Source organism: Chanos chanos, chromosome 9 (genome assembly GCF_902362185.1).
Source record: "Chanos chanos chromosome 9, fChaCha1.1, whole genome shotgun sequence".
Classification (NCBI taxonomy): domain Eukaryota; kingdom Metazoa; phylum Chordata; class Actinopteri; order Gonorynchiformes; family Chanidae; genus Chanos; species Chanos chanos.
The window spans coordinates 5831476-5856216 of NC_044503.1; the positions used below are offsets into that span (position 1 = coordinate 5831476).

General features: G+C 41.1%; 1 protein-coding gene and 1 long non-coding RNA gene across 2 annotated transcripts; both read left to right on the top strand.

The window, feature by feature from the left end:
- The first annotated feature begins 3875 nt into the window (after nucleotides 1–3875).
- Nucleotides 3876–21567, top strand: aspm (assembly factor for spindle microtubules). Its single transcript, XM_030784330.1, is given in 30 exon segments — nucleotides 3876–4166; nucleotides 4793–4936; nucleotides 5101–5298; nucleotides 5347–6546; nucleotides 6896–6989; nucleotides 7075–7221; nucleotides 7342–7578; nucleotides 7668–7735; nucleotides 9184–9325; nucleotides 9440–9570; nucleotides 9680–9855; nucleotides 9973–10118; nucleotides 11000–11085; nucleotides 11705–11917; nucleotides 12047–12257; nucleotides 12443–12591; nucleotides 12746–12874; nucleotides 12962–13156; nucleotides 13375–17289; nucleotides 17415–17564; nucleotides 17655–17821; nucleotides 17957–18116; nucleotides 18472–18681; nucleotides 18935–19084; nucleotides 19272–19463; nucleotides 19666–19858; nucleotides 19961–20115; nucleotides 20349–20525; nucleotides 20629–20801; nucleotides 21465–21567. Coding segments are annotated over 30 exon segments (9702 nt in total).
- A 1926-nt stretch (nucleotides 21568–23493) lies between these two features.
- On the top strand, nucleotides 23494–24221 carry LOC115820622 (uncharacterized). Its single transcript, XR_004025570.1, has 2 exons — nucleotides 23494–23553; nucleotides 23901–24221. It is a non-coding gene; the product is annotated as an uncharacterized LOC115820622 (long non-coding RNA).
- The last annotated feature ends 520 nt before the right edge of the window (nucleotides 24222–24741 follow it).

Sequence of the window (24741 nt, forward strand, 5' to 3'; positions counted from 1 at the left end):
CCGTCTGAATTTATGTACAATTTTCACGTCCCTGCCAAAGTGTTACGAAACACACTTAGAATCTGAGAGCATTACTGAATGTTTCTCGCACACAAACACTTAAAACAAATGAAGGAGTAAGGTAATAGGTCATATGGGAAAAAGGATACCGCTTTAAATACTTTTAAATCAGCCATGCAATATCCTAGACCGATGTTAACTACGGACATCATTCATCATTCTCTGTTTTCCAGTTAAGTGTAGATGATCATGAAACGGTTATTAAATGGTATATGCAGAAAGTGACACTCTGTAATACCCCTAGACCAAGTCAAATTCTGAAGGCTGTCTAAGACGTATTGCAGTAGATGAGCATAATGACGAGATAAGCATGATGACTGGGCTCTGGCTTTAGCTCTGTCGTCCCATAGCCCAGACCATCTGTTGTGTGTCTACACCACTCATCTTGCTCTGTTAACACGACATGACAACAAACAGAGGGAAGCCCTTCAAAACATAGACATGCTATACTCTCAAGCCCAACAACACAAATTAGATCCCATTAAACTCAGCAGCTGTTTTTACAGCAATAAAACATAATTAGTCTCGAAATACTTTTTTTTTTTTCTAATTCAAATAAATTGTTGTTTTTTTATGTGATTGGCCCTAGGTTACTATTTTACGTTGTGGTCATTGTTAACGTGCACACTTTCACCTTTTGCGTTTATCTTTCTGGAGCAAATTAATTTTATTACAGCTGTTTCTAAATTAGCAGATTATGAGGGGTCTCGACCTGGCGTGGCGTGACCTTATTCTGAGGGTGCTTGTGTCTTCTGTTGGGGGGGGGGGGGGGGGGGGGGGGGGGGGGGGTCATGGGCAGGGAGAAGTGCCCTAATATCACAACTTATCTTGCCATATGTTCACATGTAAAAACCCTGAAGACTCAGACTATGGGCTAATGGACTGATAAGACTCACACAGAATAGGATATACACACATACTCACAACTACATATATACACACATACTCACAACCATTACAAAAGATACATGAAAAACATTGAACAGTCACATCAGATGGCTCAGAAGTCATAACATCCAGAAAAAAAAACCCACTTTTGTTCTCCTGCACTTAAAAACTGTTAACAAGCACCTAAGCCTCTGTTCTTCCACAGCACATGTCTTTTTCTTATGCAAATGCGAAAGAACCGCTTATATTCTTGTCTGGGAGCAGATAAACCCTACTCTTCCATGATACTGCCCAAGACCTACTTGGACACACCTGATTCTGCAATCAATAGGCTCTTTTAGTAACTTAACGAGCTGAATTAGGTGTGTTTTAGTAAGATTAAAGCGAAAGCCGTAAAGACCGCGGCTAAGGAGGATGAGGCATGTATAACCCTGTTTAAGGTGATAGCTTTGAAACAAAGCCTTTTATGTTTTAGACTGCCTTAGAGACTCAAGTCATTGTACACCATATTGAGCACTTGTGCCTGTTAGGACCGATAACCCTCTGTGGGCGTATTAAGACAGAAAGGAAGAATCGTGTACTGAGCCCACTGTTCTGTTCTTTTTTCCCCCTCTTTGGTTCCTTCCATTCATCAATTCTTTTAGTAGCAACGTGAGTTAAAAACACGAGTTGAAAATAGTCTAAAGTCCTGTCCAAAGAGTGTGTACCTGAAATTCAGGACAATCAAATCAAATTCAATTAAGTATTTATATTATTAAAATATTTACAGCATTTGACTATTTTTTTAATAGTGACTCTCTAAACAATAGATGGTTTTGTGGTCTTTTGGGTTAGTTTTCCAAAAAGTTCATTTGAAAAATGTTCTGCTGTCATTATGAATTCAGATTAAAAGTCGACAAAAACATACTAGGTGAGAAAAAAAAAACTTGCCCAGCAATTGGGATTTATTATAGTAGCAATAGTTATAAACTATCTATTGTATTTCTGTTGTTTTTGCTCCCATGTAGTAATTATCGTACATGAAAATTCAACAGGTGAAGACTGAACCACTGAATGATGAGAACAAGATAAAAAGTAAAACACTCACTCTCTGCCCATAATGCCGCAATAAGAAGCACCCAGGCAATAACCTTAGGCGTGTTTGATTGCAGAAAAGTAATATCCATGATCAGGAGTCATCGTGATAGCGGTTCAAATAACATGACTGGATCTTCTTCCCTCCGGCGATTCAGAATCAAGTCACTTTGCCCATCCTCCGCTCAGGTCTCTTGGAAGCTTACCACACTCCCCATCCTCGCGCGCACCAATAAGATGCAACTGCGCAGCTCTTCAACTCATCTTCAGTACAAAGGACTCCGAAAGGATTGGTGCAGAAAAACAGTCGTCTGAGAATGTTGACTGAATATCAATTAAGTCTGAGAAGAATTGAAGTTGAAGTGGAGAACGATCGATATTTGGGCCCATTTAAGTTTTATTATATAAAATATCAGCCAGGCTATAAAACTGTGCAAACGACGAGATCTGGTCTCCCCTACTGTTTGCAGGCGTATTTATATTTAACTTTTACAGTCTGAGGCAGCTATATCATGAAAAAGTACCTGCTTCACTGATCAGTTGTCACGAATCATAGGTATAATTTGTCAACGGGACAAAATAATTAACATTTCAGTGAAATTAACAAAATGATTAGGACTGGAGACACACGCATATTCAATTACAAATACCATTTATAATACCATAAAAAGGCAAATTGGTAAGTCAGTCGTCATGAGGACAACCAAAACAAGGACACGGGATTCAACTTCATGGAACATATACTAAGACTAAGATTGCTGTATCGCTAAAGACCTACAGTCAAACATAATTCCCTAAAATTACTTTGCTTCAGTGGGTCTTGTCGAGTTCGACTTATTGTCTTGTGAGACAAGCCATACACAAGAAGGCATAAGCATATTTTACGGGCTTCCTCGCCGAGAACACATGCAGCTGGTGGTCTGATAACTTAGGCCCAACCAGTATTCCCTCAAAGTAGCTCTCAGACGACATAAACTGATGAACAATCGTGTTATTCTTTGAAGTCTCAAAATCACAGGCTTTATTTAACGTTTGATTCTATTACTATTATTATTACTATTATTATTATTATTATTATTAATAATATTATTATTCCTTTAATGTAACTGCAACAGCATGAAGTAATAGGTAAATATCTTCTTAAAATATATATATATATAAATACAGAGCAATGGATGAATTCTAAGCATAAATTTCAGAAACTTTGTGCAAAGATATTGTAAAACAGCAAATCCGTAAGATCAAAAATCTTGCATAATAAAATGTTTCATTACGATTACATTCAATACAGTTAACTTACTAAAACGTGATACTTAATACATGCATTTTGGCAACTCTAAAGACTCAGAGGGTAGAGATATGAAATGCATGAATGTAGTGTCTTCATGTTGCTACTGAAAACTATCCATAATGCATTGAATACCCAGTGCAGCTGCTATGTTTCTGCTGCCTGCATCTCTTTGTGTAGTCCTATCCCCTTTTGAGGAATTTCATTGGACCGATAGAGGGTTGTTTAATTTCTTCCTGTGTTGTGAAGTAGGCGTGACTCTTGGATTTTTAAACATTTTCTAGCGCGTTGATTGGACAGTCTTTGTTATTTTCGCAACGATTGGACAAAGAAACACAGCCCTGTAACACGATTGGATTATTTTCCGTACCAAAATTCAAAATTGAGCCAACAGTTAGCAAACCATGTTTCGAAAGTTAGGTCATCACCTACTCACCATACAACGCAGATTAGCGTTACTATTGACGCTTCATTTTAACAAGCCAGCAGATATTTAGCACGGAGTACGATACTTTTTAATGTCTAGGATGGTTTAAGTACATAATTGCTCGAATAAGTTAAGAAGATGGCGCAGTCAATTCCAAGAGGAAATTTTATGGATTTTAGTCCAACTTTTAACGACCGTGGATGCGATGACAACCCATACGCGGAAAATAAAAACCCTGTTCCCGTGTTGAGTTTAGTTCAGTTCTCAAGATCCCCTTTTGTGTCGTTTGGAACAATAAAATTGGGCTCATCAAAGTCGCTGTCTTTACGAATTGAAAATCCAGTCGAAGACATACCTGCGACAGTGAAGGTTGACAAGATATCGTCATCTAAAGGATTCTCAGTTGACCAGACATTCTTTACGATCGAGGTAGGTTTAAAAAGACTATTTTAATCAAACTAACTTAGCTTTTAAAGCTGTTATTTGTTAATAATGTAAATTAACGAGATTAAGTGGGCTTGCTAATTACTAGCAGACTAACACGATGTTGATAGTCACGTACAGCTCTTTGGGTGTATAAGATGTGAACTATATCCAGCAAATTAGTTGGCCAGCGAAGTTGTCAGCGTCAGGTATACTTTTTGCTTTCGAATACGATCTGGTAACATGGACGGAGTATCCCTGTTTTTGCGACTACTCATCGTCTGCCCTGTAACACCAGTCCACACCGTTTGGTCTGACAGTGAGTGTTTGGTCAGAATCTGGCTTTTAAATATTGCGGTGTAGTTGTCAGGAGTCATTTCTTTTGTTTACACCCAAATTTAGTTGCGTGCTGTACAATTATGAGTTGCCCATAACAGATGTTATAGCATTTTTCTCTTTCTCGTCAACTTACATGCTTAGCTTTGAGTGTATGCAGCAACGTTTTTTCTATGTTTGGCTTCTACATAATCTGAAGTAGCCTAGTGGACGGCGTAAAAGTATGCAGGGTAACTTTTTAGTGGTTTATTTCAAGAGTTTATGTCAGGTGTTGCATATGTTCAATTATTTTTCAGCCCGAGGACAGTATAACTTTGACTGTAACGTGGACACCTGTGGAAGAAGGTGGAGTAAGAGAACTTGTCAGTTTCCTGGCAAATGGAGTTGTTAAGCATCAAGCCATTTTGCTTGGGAAAGCAGAGGCACCAAAAAAGAAAAAGGTAAGGCGGCCTTTGAGTACACAATTCAGTTCAGATCTTGGCAACATGGTCCTTTGACCATGGATATGAATGGATAATGAATGTATATATGTAATGGTAGTTTTCGGTGTGTATGTAAGAATTCATGGATAGATTTGTCAGCTATGTTCTCTTGCCTTTTTCAGAAAAGTCTGTGGGATTCTATTAAGAAGAAGAATACAAATATCTCTGCACCAGCTAAAGGAAAGAGAGAAGTATCAATGCAGAAGAAAGCAGTTAACAAGACTTTTCATGTATCTCGACAACCTCAGTACAAGAGGGATAAGGCACGAAGCCCTCTCTCACCGTTGAACAATCAAAGATCCCAGCCTAGCTCCAAGCCTGTTGAAGAGGCAATGAAAGAGAATAATATCACTCCTGTCTCATTGCAGAGACTTAAAGCTAAGTCTGTCCAGGATGACTTGGAGAACATTCCTTTACAGGAGAACTCACCTATTGTCCTCTTGGTTCCATCAGACAAATTGCTTGATACTTCTGGTAAAATGGATGCCTTGCCTGTCCCGGTGCGCAAAGCTGAAAACAAAGACCTTATCAGAGTGTTGAACAAGACACTCTCTCCTATTAGTACACCAGAGAGGTTTGCTAACCCTCCATGTTATCAAAGTCCTCTTCCTGTCATTAGCAAACCTGCGTGTGATGCTGGTCGGGAAATTGCCCCTCCTGCTCTGACAGTGTGTGATGCATTGTTAGCGATTGAGTCAGATCTGTCTTGTGATGTCAGTCCCCCAAATGCTTGCTCAAGCTTTGAGTTTTCCGATTCTCTGGAATTAGGGTCGGAAAAAGCAGATCCACGTTGCGTCGCCGAATTAAACACAGGCACTAACGAAGATAGAGGAGCACAGCCAAGACTCACTTTCTTTGTTAAGCCGGAATGTGGTCCGGACGACCAATCAGAACTCAAGCCAATAAAGATACCTGTCAATTCTGCTACAGTAACCAAGAGCAAGGCAGGGCCTCGTCATGAGAAAAGTCCTGACCTGCGAAAGGCGAAAACATCAAGACGAAGGCTCTTGGAGAAAACTTCAGGGGTTTCAGTGCGGAGTCCTGCTGACTCTGATCCAAAGAGTCTGCCCAAAGGTGTCACGGCTCTGCCTGTAATTGGATCTGATGCAAGCCCAGATGCTCCTTTTGGTTCCAGAGTCATGATCTCACCGTTGGACAACCAACAGAATTTAATGTCGTGCAGATTGACTCTGTCCGATAAGTATTCTCCTTCTGTGTCCCTCACTAGGCCCGAGATTACACCTCCAGCTACCTGCTCAGATATTAGGCAGGCAAACTCCCTCTTAGAGGTTGCAGTCAAACATGAGTCAGTGTTGACACCCACATGTGACACACTGGATCTGTTTCCTGTGCATAACAAATGCCCAACACAGAACAAAAAGAGAAAAAGTAATGAGTATTTGAAAGACAGCTCAGAAGAAGAAGAGAAAACCTTCCAAGTTAAACGAAGCCGGGCACTAACTCAACCAAAGCAACCCAAGAAGTCAAATCAAGAGAAAAGGTTCAGTGCAAGGTCAGTCACCTCTGGACAGCTTCAGCAAAAAATAGCAGGTGAGTGAAATGTTTACGCTCTCACAAAATAGTTCAATTCCAACCCATTTACACAAATTTGTCAGTTCTGCACATTCTTAAACCTTTATTCTTTATTCTTTTATTGTTGTTTTTTTAAAGAAAGATATTTTGTTTGTTTCGTTTTTCAGTACCATCAAGTTCAAGAAAGGCCCCAAAAGTACAGCTAAAGCGATCCTGTCCAACGTCAACTCAGCAAGGTCAAGATCTTTTTTGGTCTAACTACCTTAGCTTTATTTTATATATTGCCTTGTAAAAGTAGTAGTAACCAATTACTGATTTATTTATTTTTAATTTAATCTTATGACTATGATCTGATTTGTGTGCTTTCTAATTATAGGTGGCCAGTCTTTGAAGTCATTCAGTTCTTCATCCGTGAGGACTGCAAAGGTTGTTGCTGTGGCACAGTCCAAACTGACGTTCGTAAAGCCTGCTCAGACCGGTATTTCTGTTTGTGCTTTTGTATTCAGATTTCTCATTTTCCCATTTCTAAACACTCAAACATTAAAATCGCATATCGTCTGCAGTGATACCAAGGCATCCCTTGCCATTTGCCGCCAAAAACATGTTTTATGACGAGAGATGGATCGAAAAGCAGGAAAGAGGATTCACTTGGTGGATGAATTACGTTCTCACTCCAGATGACTTCAAAGTGGCCACTGAAGTCGCCAAAGGTGTCTTGTCTGTTCTCTAAACCTGTATCATTCCACCATGCAGAGGTCAGGCATGAAACAAATTATCCCTGTTATCAGTTGAATGAATTATCTAATTATTTGTTTGTTTATTTTTGTAAGTGAATGCTCTGTCCTTAACCACCGGAGGAGACAAGTTCAACATACCCAGAGCTCCAACAAAAGAAGAGGTGTCTTTTAAGACCTACACAGCCCGTCGACGGCTAAACCGTCTCCGTCGAGCAGCCTGCCAGTTGTTCACATCTGACAGCATGGTGAAAGCCATCCAGCGCTTAGAGCTGGAGATAGAAGCTAAGAGGCTTCTGATACGGAAGGACCGTCACCTATGGAAGGACATAGGTGTGTAAATGTGAAAAGGGCAAATAAAAATGTATCTTAACCATTGGACGATGAACAGTGCTAACGTGACGTGCATTGTGTTTTCACAGGTGAACGTCAAAAAGTTCTGAATTGGCTTCTGTCCTATAATCCTCTTTGGCTGAGAATCGGGCTTGAGGTATTTTAATTGTTGTTCATTTAAATATAGTTTAATTGCTGTATACAGTGCTGCTTGAAAGTACATGAACCCTTTGAGCAATTTAGAGTTTTCTATTGTTTTATCATGATTTTCTTATTTAATCAGCACCACACTTTTTTTTTTTTTTTTTAATCCAAAATAACAGGTTTATGTTTATCAATTCCATTTACTTGTTTAGAGGGAAGCGTGCGAGTAGACAAAAAACTAAATAAAAAGGGAATTAGTTTAGGTGCAAAAGTAAGTGAAGCCCATGCTGCATTGGTTAATTCAAGTAGGTAATAGAATCAGGTGGGACATATTTGAGTGCTTAATAAACCAAACAGACCAATCAAATGAGGGATCTTTAGGAAAGAGTTTGGGCAGCACTGATTAAAACAGAGAAGAAACCAGGTCAGTTTAGTCTTAACATGACTGCAGCTCAGCCTAGAAGTGGACACCCTTCTAAAATATCCCCAAAAACTATCCAAAAAACATAATAAATCTTCTTCTGGGATACATATGCATGCTTCAACAATCAGAAGAAAATTCAGTAGACATAACATTCATGGGAAGGTTCTTAGGAAGAAGCATCAAGCTGCCCATCTCATCTTTGCCAGAGAGCACCTGGACAAACCTGAGGCTTTCTCTCTGGAAGTCCATTCTGTGGATAGATGAGTCCAAAATTGAACTGTTTGGTCATAATCAAAACTATGGTTGAGGGAAAAGCCAACGCTGCATACCACCAAAAGAACTTTCTCCCAACAGTGAAGCACAGTGGTGGGAATGTGAAGATCTGGTGCTGATTTTCTTCCTCGGGGCTTGGACGACTCCACGTAATCAAGGGAACCATGAATTCAGAGGATATCAAGAAATTCTTGAATGGGGGCGTCATGCCATCAGTCGTGGAGTTGAAGATGGGCCGAAAATGGGTCATGCCACAAGATAATGACCCGACACGTTCCAGCAAAACAACTGAGGAATGGCTGAGGAAAAAGAAGATTCGCACTCTGCAATGGCCAAGTCAGAGTCCGGTCCTGAATCTGACCGAATTGCTATGGCTGGACCTGAAGCGGGTGGTTTATGACAGATGTACCTCCAGCCTCCCTCAACTGTCTTAGTTCTGCAAGGAGGAGTCGGCAAAAATCCCCCAAAACAGATGCAAGAACCTGGTTAGCCATCATAGAGGATGTTTGATTGAAGTAATCGCTGCTAAAGGAGGTGCCACAAGCTATTGACTGAAGATGTTCACAAATTATTATGAATTGGGGTTTAGATGTACATTTAATACGGTTATTTATTTATTTTTTTCCAAAATAATGCCCATATCTGTAGGGTTCACAAACTTTCAAGCAACACTGTAGTTGAATAATCCTATTGCTTTGTGATTTTTTTTCTTGTTGGTTTGTTTGTTTGATTTTCGTTGATCCTCTAACATTCTTTAACTACAGACTGTCTTTGGAGAGCTGATTTCACTGGATAGTAACAGTGATGTCATGGGTCTGGCCATGTTCATACTTGGACGTCTGCTGTGGAATCCAGACATCGCCGCAGAATTCAGACACCCTAAAGTGCCTCACTTGTACAGAGATGGTAATATGTAATGTCATTTTACATGTCATAGTTGCATCCTCTGTTTGTGGAGGGTTTTTCTAAATGAGCTCACTGTCTATTTTTTTTTAAATACCTTTTCCGTACCTATGACAGGTCATGAGGCGGCTCTTTCTCGTTTCACTCTGAAGAAACTACTTCTGCTCGTCTGTTTTCTGGACAAAGCCAAAGAATCCAGACTGATTGAGCACGACCCCTGCTTGTTCTGCATGGACGCTGAATTCAAGGTACAATTCAATTTCCCCTTTGTAAAGAGTTACTTGAGTGATACAGTAAATGCCATTTATTTATTCATTTAATGATTGACTTATTCATTACGTTTTTTTTTTACTGCAGTCAAGCAAGGACCTGCTCCTAGCTTTTGCAAGGGACTTCCTGAGCGGAGAGGGCATCCTGTCACGGCACCTTGGTCACCTAGGTTTTACCGTATCTCACAGCCAGACTCCTCTGGATGAGTTTGATTTTGCTGTCAAGAACTTGGCAGTTGATTTAAGATGTGGAATTCGGCTAGTGTAAGTTAAAGCCATCAACTGCCCCCCCCTAAAAGAAAAAAAGAAACGCAAAGCCTTCGTTAAGTTTTCAAGATGTTTCTTAAAAATGTCTTTTCTTTTGAATTGTCTTCCTTTCAGGCGCGTTATGGAGTTGTTTACCCAAGATTGGAGCTTTTCCAGCAAGCTCAGAATGCCTGCAATCAGTCGTCTGCAGAAAGTGCACAATGTCGACGTTGCTTTGCAGGTGCTGAAACGAAAAGGCGTTGACCTTAAAGATGAGCATGGTAATTGTCTTGTCCTCTTTGGAATTCAGTTTACGTGTCAGTAGTCTAACCCCTGGATTCCGTTTGGTGCGGTGCGTGTTCAACGCGGTTTTGTTTCCCCCCTCCGGACGGCTTCATACCCCAAATAGACTATGTTTGGTGTATGAAGCTGCATATTTTGAGCAGAGCAGAGAGACGCTTCTGAAACGCGCTGTGGCGCGTCTGGTGGAATCACAAGCATTGTCCAGAGTGGCCGGGATCAGCCCCCGGCAGCCACGTTGCGAAAAATGCTTCCAATTTTACTTTCGTTTAATTATAACACAAAGTCAAGCATATACGACGGTGGTCCCATAAGATTATAATGGAGCTGATGAATTCCCATTGCCTGGTGATGTCGTGGTAATGCAGGTGTAAACAAACCTACTGTGCTACCAGTCCTATAAAAGTATAGCACATACAATTATGTACATTACATAACATAATTTATCATTATCAAGTATTATGTTGGTTTATTATGTATTTACTATACTGTACTTTGGCATTATTTTGGAGCGTACTCTTTCTACTTATAAAAAAAAGTTTACTCTAAAACAGTATGCTGTTTTACACCTGCAGTAGCCTCATACATCTCATGTTTACCGCGTCTCTGTACAGGTTTGTGGCCTAGGAGCCGTAGGCTATACCATTTAGCCTAGGTGTGTAGTAGGTTATACCATCTAGGTTTGTGTAAATACACTCTGATGTTTGCACAATGACGAAGTCGCCTAGCAACGCATTTTTCAGAACGTATCCCTGTCGTTAAGCGATGCATGACTGTATTCCAAAATCCGAAACACTTCTGGTCCCAGGCATTTCGGATATGGGATATTCATCCTGTATTTGTCTTTCTTTCATTTCTAAAGGGAGTGTTATTGACTCCAGAGACATTGTGGATGGACACAGGGAGAAGACTCTGAGTCTCCTATGGAAAATAATCTTTGCCTTCCAGGTACAGTGTGTGGTTATTTTATGCAACCTTTTGGCAGTAACACTAGGCCCTCACACAGCGAAATACTTCACGTTTTGCTCTAGGGGTGTGGTTGCGAAAACAGCAAGCAAATCACCTAGCTCAAGTTGGCGCGCTTAAATGAAGGTCTACAGTGGTCTTTTTGCCCCGACCAGAGCGACTGAGAGAATTTTTTCTACCGCTCTGACCACGACTAAGTTCATGTAACATGTAAACGACAGCTCATGTTGATGTCGACACAAATGGTTGTCCATACATCTTTTAATCATATACATGTTTTCATGCGACATGCAGCCTTTAGCCTCCGCCATCTTGGTCAGACTTTTTTTTGTTACTCCCGCCTCTCTAGAGAAGGTCACGTACCAAACACAGCACATGCTGAACTGACTGGTTCTTGCGTGGTTCTCATTTGCATAAAGTTGAGAATTCGCCGTCTCAGTTTTGCTTACTTGTGAGAATTTGCTCTGATTTCGCCCAATCAGAGCGAATTTTGGACCCCATACAACCTGAATGCCAGCAAAGCGAAATTCACTGCAGTGGAAGAATACCGTTTCATGTTTGAATGCTCTAACATCCTCAGTCTGACATTTTTTTTGTTTAGGTGGAAGTACTTCTTGATGAAGAACAACTCAAAGAGGAAATCAGTTTTCTCAAGAAAACTTGGACAACAAAGCAAAAACTAGCCTCGTTAAGATCCGACCAGAATGCACTTACAAAGACCACAAGGCCAAAGCCGCAATTTGAACATTCTAGCAAGAAAATCACTCTACTCTTTGACTGGGTCAATGCAGTTTGTGAATTCTACAGCCTAAAGGTAAATGATATATTTCGCTGTATTAACAAGCGTTCGTTATTTCTTTTCGCATCTTGATCAGTTTCATTTTCCCTGTCCAAAAACGAAAAAATTCAAAAGGGTCTTGTGTCACTGATCTCATCCTTCTAGGCAGAGAACTTTACAGTTTCGTTCTCGGATGGTCGTATCCTCTGCTACCTCGTCCACCATTATCACCCAAGTCATCTACCAGTGGACAGTATACGCCAAAGCACGACACAGACCATTGAGTGCGGTCACCGAGGCAGAGTGGAACTTAACACCTCCACCAGTGATTCAGATTCTTCTTTTGAAACCTTGCCTTTGAGCCAGAATGGAAACGGTAAATTACTGAAGAAGCATTTCAGAAATAAACTCGGTCGGTTGTTTTGAAATGCCACAAACATATTAACAGCATGTAAGACATCGCTTTGTTATTATGTTAAGGTGGTGGAGCGTTAGCGACGGTTTATTATTCATTTGTCTCCTTTTTTTTTTTTTTTTTTTTACTCTCCTTTTGGTGAAAAGGCTCAGAGTCCCCATCTGTGGACTTCAAAGAACTTCTCGAGAACGAGAAGAGAAATTTCCATTTGGTCAACACTGCGGTCTCTTATCTTGGGGGAGTTCCTGCCATGATAAATCCGGACGACATGTCAAACACAATCCCTAATGAAAAAGTAAGAGTTGATTTAGCACAGAATAAATTTGTCTCTCATTTTGAAACGTGAGTCGGACAGTGAACTGCACAGGTTCCTTTATCATTTAAAAGTTAAGGGGAAAGCAGGATCAAAACAAACAAAACATGAGTATAAAACAATTGCCCATTTTCAGGTTGTTACGTGTTACCTGTCATTCCTTTGCACCCGTCTTTTGGACCTTCGAAATGAGACCAGAGCTGCCAGAGTTATCCAGTCTGCATGGAGAAGACACAAGCTGCTAAAGGACCTTGAGCTTAACAGGGTATGCACGCACATTACCTAACCTCCTGTAATTCATGCTAACGATGTATTGCTCCTCTCTAATGTAAGGTGTATGTGGTTTGTGCAGCAAAGGAACTTGGCTGCAGTGAAAATCCAGGTTCTGGTGAGGAGGTTTATTCAGAGACGGCGTCATAAACATCAGAGTGAGGCAGCTGTAATCATCCAGGCAGCATGGAGAGGTCACTCTGTTCGCCAAGAGCTGAGGCGAATAAGGGAAGCAGAACTTGCTGCCTTACAAAGTAGTGCCGCAACCATAATCCAAGTATGCTAATTTACCTTTTGTAATCTTTTTTAAAGATTAGACAATCTGTAGTGAATATAATCTGCAGGTAATGATATGACTGGACAGGAAATCTGCCAAGTACACCATAATTTGATTTTTTTTTTCCCTCTCCCTTCAGAAAATAGAGCATATGCATTTCACATTGCAGATGTAAATATCAAACCTGGTAATTAAGATCATCCTTTCTTTTTGTGTAGAAAACGTTTCGAGGATGGAGAACTCGAACTTTCCTGAAGAAAAGCCATGCTGCTTCTTTGATCCAAGCAGCATTCCGGAAATGGAGGGAGGAAAAAATGGGGAGGAGAAATGCAGCCGCTCTGAGGATTCAGTCATGGTACAGAATGCATCAGTGTCAAAAACGGTTTGTGGATATGAAACAAAAAGCTACATACATCCAAGCGTGGTTCAGAGGTCATAGTCAAAGGCACAGGTTCCAGACTCTGAAACAGCAGCATCATGCAGCTGTTGTTATTCAAAGTGCTTTCAGAGCCAGCCTCATCAGAAGAGAGGTTGTAGCAATGAGACGGGCCTCAGTCGTAATTCAGCGATGGTTCCAAGCCTGCACTCAGAGGAACACACAGAGGAAAAACTACCTGAAGTACAAGTCTGCAGCTGTTACCTTGCAAGCAGCCTTCCGTGGCTGGAGAGCCCGCAATTTGGTGAAGCAGCAGCATAAGGCCGCAGTTCTGATCCAAACAGCTTTCCGGAAGCACGTGGCCCAAAGAGAATTCCTGTCTTTAAGAAGATCTGTTGTGACTGTGCAGCGGTTGTATAGGGCCAGAGTCCTGGGACAAAAACTGAGAAAGGAATATCTGGCCATCAGAAATGCCACGATCAAAAGTCAAGCATTGTGGAGAGGAAGAGCAGAAAGAAGGAGGATTAACAACCTCCACAGATGTGCAGCGGTCATACAAACGCATTACAGAAGACATATAGCTCAGACTCAGTTCCTCATGAAGAAGAGAGCAGCTATAGTCATACAAAACCAGTACAGAGCGTTCAAGGTAGGTGGAAAAGTACGATCAGAGTACCTTGAGGCGAGAAAAGCAGTTATCATACTACAGAGTGCATTCCGTGGAATGAAGGTAAGGCAAGAGATGATCGAGAAATGCAAAGCAGCCACCTTGATCCAGTCGACATTTAGAGCTTATGCTTGTCGTCAGAAGTTTTTGTCTCTCAAGAACGCGGCAGTTGTCTTTCAGCGACGTTACCGCGCTTACTCAAAAGGACGATGGGAAAGAGAGCGGTACGTTCGGTTGTTGCAAGCCACCACAAGGCTACAGGCTATATATCGAGGTTCCCGTGTGAGAAAGGAGCTGACCTGCCAGCACCAAGCTGCAATAGTTATCCAAGCACAGTTCAGAATGCATAAGGTGAGAGTGTCTTATCTTGCAGCCAAGTGTGCCACCACCATCATACAGCAACGGTACAGAGCACACGTTTCTGGGAAAAATGCACGTGCTGCTTACTCAAAGATGAGATCCTCTGCTCTGATCATACAGTCAGCATTCAGAGGCATGAAGGTACGCCATCGTCTTCAAAAAATGCACAGAGCGGCAACAGCTATTCAGTGTCGTTTTAGGGGACGCTCTCAACTTGTGAAGTATAGAAGAATGCAGTGGGCTGCGTCAGTTCTTCAGCAAAGGTTTAGAGCTAAGAAACTGAAAGACACTGCAGTGGAAAATTACACATCCATGAAGAATTCTGCACTGTGTATACAGTCTGCCTACCGCGGCATGAGAGTGAGAAGGCAACTCTCAGTGATGCAGAAGGCTGCCGCTGTAATCCAAAGGCAATACAGAATGTACGAGCAAAGAAACCGCTACGCCGCTCTCAAAAATGCCGCCATCAGAATTCAGAGATGGTACAGGGCCTCGATTGTTGCGACTCAGCAACGGAACAGGTACTGTTCTATGAAAATGGCAGCCATCACCTTGCAATCTGCTTATAGAGGAATGAGAGACAGGAAGGAGATCCGCAAGAGGCATTTGGCTGCTACCGTCATTCAGTCTTGGTATAGAATGTACAGGGTGAGGGTGCCTTTCAAAGCAATGAGACTTGCGGCTGTGACCATACAGAGACAATACAGATGCCATCTCCTGAGAGAACAAACAAGAAAGAACTTCTTGCGACTGCGTCGAAGTGCGACAGTCGTTCAAGCCATTTTTAGGGGGAACCGAGCGCGACGTGAGATACGGAGGATGCACTCTGCTGCCACGGTCATTCAGGCTCATTTCAGGATGCGTCAGCATCGTAGACGTTACAAACAAGTTCTGTGGGCAACAAAGGTTGTACAAGAAAGACTCAAAGCCAAGAAAGTTCGAGATCAGCTTGTTGAGCAGTACCAGACCAAGAGAAACGCTGCTGTGGTGATCCAGTCGACATTCCGGGGTTACAAAGCCAGGCAGAGGATCACGAAACTACATAATATGGCCACTGTCATTCAGAGGAAATACTTCACTTACAAAGAGAGGAAACGTTTTCTAGCGGTCAAAGCAGCTGCCATATTCTGTCAACGGAATTACCGATCTCTTCTGGATATGAGGCAGGATCGGTCAGAATACCTGACGAAGCGCCATGCAATTGTTGCAATTCAAGCGGGTTACAGAGGAATGAAAGTTCGACGGCAGATGCTCAAAGAGCAGAAGGCAGCAGTAACCATCCAATCCCACATGAGAAAGCACATTCACAAGCTGCACTATAGAAGACTCAAATGGGCAGCAAACACCATTCAGCTTCGCTACAGAGCCACTAAAATGATGAGAAAAGAAATGCAGATTCTGAAAGAAAAGAAGCGTGCCATCATTACGTTACAGGCAGCTTACCGTGGCATGAAGGCAAGACAAACTGTTATGCGGATGCACTCGGCTGCTGGTGTTATACAGAGGGCGTATAGGGCACACCGTGCCCGTAAGGACTATCTCTCCTTGAAGTCTGCCACTCTTGCTGTTCAGCGACGATACCATGCGAGATGCTTTGCCAGAAAGCAGAGACAGTACTTTTGTAGTTTGCGTAGAGCCGCGCTTGTCGTGCAAGCATGTTACAGAGGTCGTAAAATTAGGAGGGAGATTCATCTTCAGCATCAGGCAGCCACTGTTATCCAGGCTGCATTCAAAAGACACAGGGAGGAAGTGAAATTCCAGGCTATGAAATTGTCTGCCATCATCATCCAGAGACATTACAGGGCATCCCTTAAAAGGAAAGAGGACCGTGAGCGCTATCTGAGATTGAGAAAATCGGCCATTCTTATCCAGTCGGCGTACAGGGGGAAACGCATCCGCCAGTGGATCTCTAAGCAGAACAGAGCGGCCTTGAAAATTCAAGCTGCATATAGAATGCACAAACAGCAGACATCCTTTAAGAGGCAGTGTTGGGCAGCAAAAGTTCTCCAGCAAAGATTCAGAGCGCTGAAGCTCAGACAAGATCAGATGAAGAAGTATCAGGAAATGAGACATGCTGCAATCTGCCTGCAGAAGACGTTCAGAGGGAGGCGTGGAAGGGACGTGGCAAAACGAATGAAAGCTGCCAGGAGAATTCAGGCCTACTTGAAAATGTGTGTCCAGCGTCAGCAGTTTTTGAAGGAAAAGTCAGCAGCTGTTGTGATTCAGTCAGCTATGAGGGGATACCGTGTTAGACTTCATTGCGCTGAAATGCGAGCCTCTGCAGTTCTCATACAACGGTGGTACAGATCACACAAAGTGATGCAACGAGAAAGAAATGCATACAATGCCATTCGTCAGGCCACAGTAACATTGCAGTCTGCTGTTCGTGGAATGCAAGCAAGGAGGCTTGCGAGACAGACCCGCGGTGCAATAAAGATCCAGTCCGTGCTACGCATGCTCGTGTACCGCAAGCAGTTTGAACGCCTACGGTCAAGCGTAGTGAAACTACAGGCTTATTTCCGAATGTATTTAGCGCGAAGAAGATACCTGAGGTATCAGACCGCTGCCATAACTCTGCAGAGGCAGTTCAGAGCTCAGAGGGCCATGGCAGCTCAAAGGTGTCAGTACCTCAAAACACTCGGAAGTGTCCGGATCCTTCAGGCCCGAATCCGTGGACTCAGCGAATTCAAGAAGTTCCAGAGACTGAAAAGGAGTGCTGTCATAATACAAGTAAGCATTGTGTATTGTCCACTTATTTTATTTAAGTTAACGTTGTCCATGACAGGTGCAGGTGGTCATTTACAACCAATGAGTTTTAAATATCAGTGTGCTTTTTTTTTTTTTTTTTTTTAAAGGCAGGTTATCGAGGTATGGTAGAGAGACGGAAGTTCCAGCAGTACAAAGCATCAGTTTCAGTCATTCAGAAACATTACAGGGCTCACAGGCTCGGCCACAAAGAGCGGGAGAGGTTCCTGAGGATGAAAATGTCTGCTGTTCTAATACAAGTAAGCCAACATTTAATACATCAGCAAACTGCGAGGCGTTAACGTGGTTATGTGCCTTCAGTGAAAATGCCTCCTTTGTTATTGTTGCAGTCGGCGTTCCGCGCTCATCGAAGAAGAAAACGCGCCTTGCAGCTGCGCGCTGCGGTGAAAATTCAAGCCTGGTACAGGGGATGCTTAGCGCGTCAGAGTTTTACTGCCAAACAAGCTGCCGTTGCAAAAATCCATAGGTTCATTCAAACAAAACGTCAGCGCAAGAGGTGCGGATGTACCCAGTATATATATATATATATATATATATATATGTGTGTGTGTGTGTGTGTGTATAATTTCTCTTGTGTTTTGTTTTATTTGATTTGATTGAGAATTACTTTGAAATCGTCCCCCCACCTCAGATTCCAAGCTTTCCGGTATAGCGCTCGAGTCATCCAGCAAAGATGGAGAGAAACTATGAGGGTCAGGAGACAGCGATCTGAATTCCTGAGAATGAAAACGGCAGCTGTTGTCATACAGGCCCACTGGAGAGGTCAAAGTGTCAGACGTTCTATTCACGAGGTAACCATGCTTTTTTTTTTTCCCCTCAGAGATTCAGCAACACTGTCATGTTTGTGTTTAGGCGATTGGTCCAAAGGTTACTGTCCCATTTCCCGTAAAGTTTGTTGCGTCAGTGTTTTGAAATTGTCTGCCAGGGAGAGGGGAAAAAGTGAATGTAAGGAGGGGAGAAGGATGATGGCAGACATCTCACTGCGTCTGTGTCAAACGCCTGTTTCATTTATGTGAAAAGAGAGGTCATTTATGTGAAAAGGGTACCTTGCTCTCTACTTCCACCAGAAGGGTAGGGTATACATCCGTCCATCCAAGCAATATTGGGATGACGGGACAATGCCCTAATACCTCATTTCTTTCACAGAAACAAAAGGCTGCCATTTTGATTCAGTCAGTCTTCAGAAGCCATCGCCAAAGAAGGTCATTTAAGGAACTGAGAGATGCGGCCATAACTTTACAGCGACGTTTCCGAGCGTTGCAGTCGGACAGAGTGGAGCGAGAGAACTTGAAGAAGCGACACGATGCCGCCGTTGTCCTTCAGGCCTCATGCCGTGGCTGGCTCGCAAGACGACGGGTAATTTCACCCAAAGCCTGTTTCTCAGTGTAATAAAAATGACCATTTGTTTGCCTATAAATCTCCCCAGTAACTGTGCTTCCTGGTTAAGGACTAAATGCTTTATCTGTTGAGCGACACCCCCCCAAAAAAAAAAAAATGAAATAAAGATATTTCAAGTGCTAATTATCAAAGATGTGTATTTTATGATGCCAGATATCCTCACAGAAACACTATCTTTTTATTTATTTATTTATTTATTTTTAATCGTAAGGTGAAAGAGGAAGCTAATGCCAGCAGAAGGCTACGGTTCACAGCTGCCATTTTCCACCACCTTTGCGCAATGAAGATCCAGAGGGCCTTACGTGCACACTGGATGCTAAAAGCAGCTGAGAGACATCTACAGTCTGTGATCTACATTCAGGTATATATGACCTTTGGTCTGGGGGGGAAGGGGGGGGGTCCTGTTTTGATTTGACTGTTGTGGCCTGTAAAGCCCTTTGAGACTGTAAACAGTGATGTTGGGCTCTAAATAAACTTGAACTTGAACGTATATATTCTCTGTGATAGTAACCCCTCATGTCTGAATTTTGGCCAACTCTTTTTGTCAGAGATGTGTTAGAGCAAAACTTCAGAGGAAGAGGTTCCTTGAGGTTAGAGAGAAGATCATTAAGATTCAAAGGGCAGTTAAGGTTTGGTTAACCAAACGCAATGGAGCTGCCACGGTCATCCAGCGTGCTGTTAAGCTGTTCCTCCTGAAGCGCCAGAGGAAGATGCTTGAATCTGGCATTTTGAAGGCACAGGTATGGAGAAATGTTTTTTTGCCAGAATTAAAGTCGGTCAACAAACTCTGCATCATTAAAAGTGTGTCTATAAATCTGTAAATTGGTTTCTTAACTAGCAATTAGTGCATAGGCAGTGATTAAGTAAAATTTAGATTTAGTAAAAAAACAAATTTCCCCTTTCTTCATTCGCTGTAACTTCTGCCCACATCTGTCTCTGAAGGCGCTTTGGAGAGGCCACCGATCACGAAAACTGCATGACTCCAGCAAGGTTGTGGCCATGAGGCATCGCATCAAAGCTATCAACCAAAAGGTCAAAGATGAAGACAGACTTTGCAACAAGACATCGACCGCCATAAGCTACTTGCTTGGATATCAAAATTACGCGCATATTCTTTCGGCTTTAATGCATTTGGGTAAGATAAAGTCTAAACTGTAGTACCTGTGGATATCTGAGCATGTCCTAACAGAAGGGTGTTGACTTCTGTTTTTATTTATTATTTGGTTTGTGATTAAAGAAACCGCAACAAGGCTGTCTCCAGAGTGCTGTGAACATTTGGTGAAGAGTGGCGCCACATTCACCATCTTCACCCTCATACGGAGCTGCAACCGAAGCGTGCCTTCCATGGAAATCATCTCTTTAGCTATCCAAGTCCTCCTCAATCTGTCAAAGGTACATCTTACTTAAATCCTTCACTACCTCCTCAGTACTTTCGGTGGTATCCCACCAAATTCTGATTTAATGATTTATTTTTTGCTGCCGACCTCAGCCTTCTACGTTAACCCTTAGAAACACTCGAAAGGCACTTTTATCCAAATGTCCAGTTGTAACCAGTTAACTTGCTTTCTTTGGCAAGAAATAAGACTTTGTGATTATAAATATTTGTCCCTCTGTTCTTTCTTTAGTACAACAAAACCATCGAGGCTGTTTATGACGTGCCGGACTCTGTGGAGACTCTTCTGGATCTGCTGCAGATCTATCGTGAAAAAGCAGGGGATAAGGTGGCAGCTAAAGGGGGCTGTATTTTTACCAAGGCCTGTTTCCTCCTGGCGCTCCTGGTACAGGATGACAGAAGAGCAGTGGTTTGTATTGTGTTAAGCATCTTACAGCCAAGATTTCTTCTCCTTGTTCTTTTTGACCTCTTCATTCATTTGTGTATTACTTTTCATATCACTTACGTTGTAGGAGGTGAGAAAGCTCCCGAGGGCAGCAGAGCGAATTTGCAGCATCTATCGCCTCACGCTGCGAAAATACAAAATGGATGCAGAGAGAAACAAGGTCAAACAAAAGATGAACGTCTCTCTAAATGGCAGCTTTTTTTCTCAAGCAACCCCTCGAAAATCCAAGCCAGTTGCAAAGTGAGTGTTGATCTTTTTCTCCATTATCATATTTTTTGAACTCAAACATATAAATATATCAGGATGTGTATGTATATTTCATGTATATGAGAGAGGGTATAAATTACATTAAAAACGTGTGTGTGTGTATATATACATATATATATATATATATATATATATATATATATATACATACACACACACATACACGCAAATACAGTGTGTGTAATATATATTATATGTATGTTGTTTATATAAACTGTCAAACATATTCCAATCTGTTTTTATTGCTCAGTACTTCAGTGTGTTATGGTTTTGCCACAGATGAATTGCCAATGATTTTTAAAAGGAAAAATATTTATTTATTTATTTATTTATTTGCGTAAAATGCATAAAACACTACTACGTCCAATTACACATGAGTTCATATCAACACACACTTAATAATCTGGGATTAGAGATGTAAAAATGAACACAGTGGTCATTTTAGAAAATGATTATTACCCGTTTCCTCCTATTGAAAGTTGTCATGTTCGTCCCAACTGCTACATACATGTTACACAAATACATGAGTGTATCACCAAATACTACAAAATTCCTTTCTTTTAAAAATTTCTTTTTAATATTTCTTTTACTCTTGTACCACTGTATCACTAATAAACATTCCTTTTCTACATCTAGGTTTGCACCAGACTGGGTTCTTCGAAAAGATAAGATGAAAGATATTGTGGACCCTCTGCGTGCTATCAGGATGTTAACCAGTGCTCTTGCTATTGTGCCTTAAAATGTTTGGAGGAAAAGAAGCAGCCAAGTGTGATCTCATGTTTTGTATATATATATATATACATATATATTTGTATAGCTTTTTTGATCACTCAGTTGTATATAAGTACGGAATTTTATTTGCATTTGTACCATTTACAATTCTCTGTGTGTTACCTTCCTTTGTGAAATACCTTTATAAAGTCAGATATTGTGTGTAGACATACTGCGATTAAAATTAGAATCCAACAATCTCTTCACCTTCTGACGGTCAGTTTGTTATGAGAGTTGAGTAGTACAAACTGACATTAAATGATTCAAAACAACAATCTCTTCAGTGTTTTTCTCTAGTCCTTGACTTTAACTGATTTAAGATTCATTGAAATTCACCTTTTTTTTTCTTTTTTTTTGTTAATAAAACCCGAATGGAAAACCATGAACATTAGTATGTGACACTGAAAAGTGTTCTTTATTTAAAATGTTTTAATTTTGTCATTATCACACAGTGGTCAAGCTTTTGTCTTGTGCTTTACATCCAAATCCAAATGTGGAGCATACAATTTGTTCTTGTCTCCATATCTGAACTCTATATTGTTCTTATCCATTTCTGCAGTTGTTATTGTACAGGGTTCTGAAACAAAGATTTGCAATCTTCAGTCACTTCAGTATCCGTGTGTGTGTGTGTGTGTCCATGTATGCTGAGGAGTGAAATACGATAGATAATAGATATAATGGATTACACAAATAGATAATTCATGTAAAGATGAGATAATATATCTGATCTTATCTTCAGCATAAACCTATCAAATCTACAGCGCTACACAGAAGTTTAAATGGTAAGCACTCACAGACAATTTAATAAATAAATAAACACGATTAAGCTTCATGTGAAATCTCTCTGCTGAAGTCCAGTCATATTAATCACTCAGTGTAAGGTATTCTTCTACTTTCTCAGCATTCTCACAGTGTCCCACACTGACCATTCAAACCATATCTTACAGCTTAGACCAGAGGACGAATAACACTCCTCTTACAAATCACAAGCAACTGAAGATTTCAGCCTAACCCAATGGAAATGAGCTATAATTTGTTGTTATTTGAATTATTCTTCATGAAATGAAAAGAGGCCATCTCAAACTGCCTAATAGCTAAAGAAGCCATTGTACCCCTCCTACTGTGGAATTTACAATCTACAACCTCTAGGGTGAACACAAGAGAAATTCACAAAAATAATTTAGCAACACAAAAAATTGCACATAATGTTGCTCTATAAATTACAGACCAGCAGGGGGATTTCAGTCAACCATCATTTCATAATTTCATAATTAAGTCATTGTTCCTCAAAATACCTTGAGACATCAAGTTTATGTTATCCTGAAAACGAAAGAGCAGAAATAGCCTGTTTCTTGAGCAAGTTTTTGACATGTAAACTTTGCAGTATAGTATACGGTCACACTGAAAAACATCACTGACCAGACAGTTAAAGATATTACATTTCACCAGTGATATGTAAAATAAGCAATTCCATTCTCAGGGATAAGCGTTAGGATTTAATGGTCAGATTTTCTGTCATCTTTGCAATACCTGTTTAATCTCTAAAGGCTGGCCCTTACTGACAAATATTAACTTTGTCAAATATCCAGTTTATTTAGTGTACCAGGTACCCCAGTTAACCCTCAGTCAACCAACTGTTTCGTTTGTAAATGACATAGAAAACAGAACAGAAATGTATTTGGGTTACCTTGTTTTCGGTCTTATTCTATGTGGTGTAATTGATGCTTCAGCTGCAGGCAAAGGTAAGTATTTGAATTAACTAAATTAACTAAAGAAAAAAGGCGCTGTGGCCTACCACCGGTCGCTGAGTTTGCAGATGTCACTGACACTCTGAAAGACCAGTATGAGGATGGGGAAAGAGTGAAATATTAATGCCAGACATTTTACACGATCTCTGAAAATCCCTACATGACCTGCAGTGATGGCCAATGGACAGGAACAATAAGATGCATGAGTAAGTTCTGCTGCACTTGTACCTTAACGTCATAATTTTTACAATAAATGTCTGTTGTCTAATCTACAAGTGCATTATTTTAACTTTTCTGAAAACAATGAAGGGACTTCATTAATCCAGATGCATTAGTGAAATCCAGATTGCTTTGGAGAACAGAGCTGCATATAAAAGAATTTGTTTTAACATCTGACATCTGAATGTTACGATCTTCAATAAAGCAACTTGCTTCAGAGACCTCAGGAGGAGGGAGATACTGTCAGGCACACAACCTTTCTTCTGTCATTACTATAAAAGACATTTTATCCATAGAAACATATGTCTACTGAGCTGAAAACACTCTGTTTCAGAGTCCTGTACAGTCACAACTGAGGAAATGGGTCAGAATAACATACGCCTGGCCCATAGTCCCCAAAGAAAAATATACTTGGCACATTTGGATTTTATCTCCTTCAAATGCAACTGGTGGAAATCTCTGCAGGCAGACAGTCCTGGCCTCCGTCAGCAGTGTATGGACTGTGTTATGACTTTGCCTCGTTGTGCCTAATTTTGGCCTTACTTACACTGATTTAGTTGAGTGTTCCTAAAGAAACTCAGTGAAGAATCTAAACCTTACTCAAAAGGATATGATTGTTTTTTGCTCCATGCTGAAATAAACAGAATCATTTTACAATCACGTGTATCCCTTGTGTCTACTGTTGTCTGTGCTCTGTAAAAGTTATATGCCCAAGTGCAGAAACAACGTCAGTAAAATGTGATTGACAATTTCAGTCCAGGTTCTGCCCTAAACCCTACGGAAGTCTCCCTGATAAATTCTGAGGCGCCTCTACTATCTACTGTATTTTTTTTTCTTGTGACAGTGTTCCACAAAACAAACTACTCTAACCTTTTACTCTACAATTTACAATTTAGCATTTAGCAGACGCTTTTAGCCAAAGCGACTTACAATCAGTGCATCAGTCAGATTCCTAATACCTCATAAGCAGACATCGCTAAAAAGACTGAGCGTCAATTTACTCTTTCGTATTGCAACGTCTGTCACTCTGGCAACTTCAGTCATCCCCTGTCTGGTGCTAGGCAGAGGGTGATGGGTCCCTCCTCATGAGTCATGGCTCCTTTCAAGCTTTCTGCTTATTATAGTTGAAGGTTTTTCCACTACTGAGTGTTCATTGGCCTGAATGCCTAGTATTC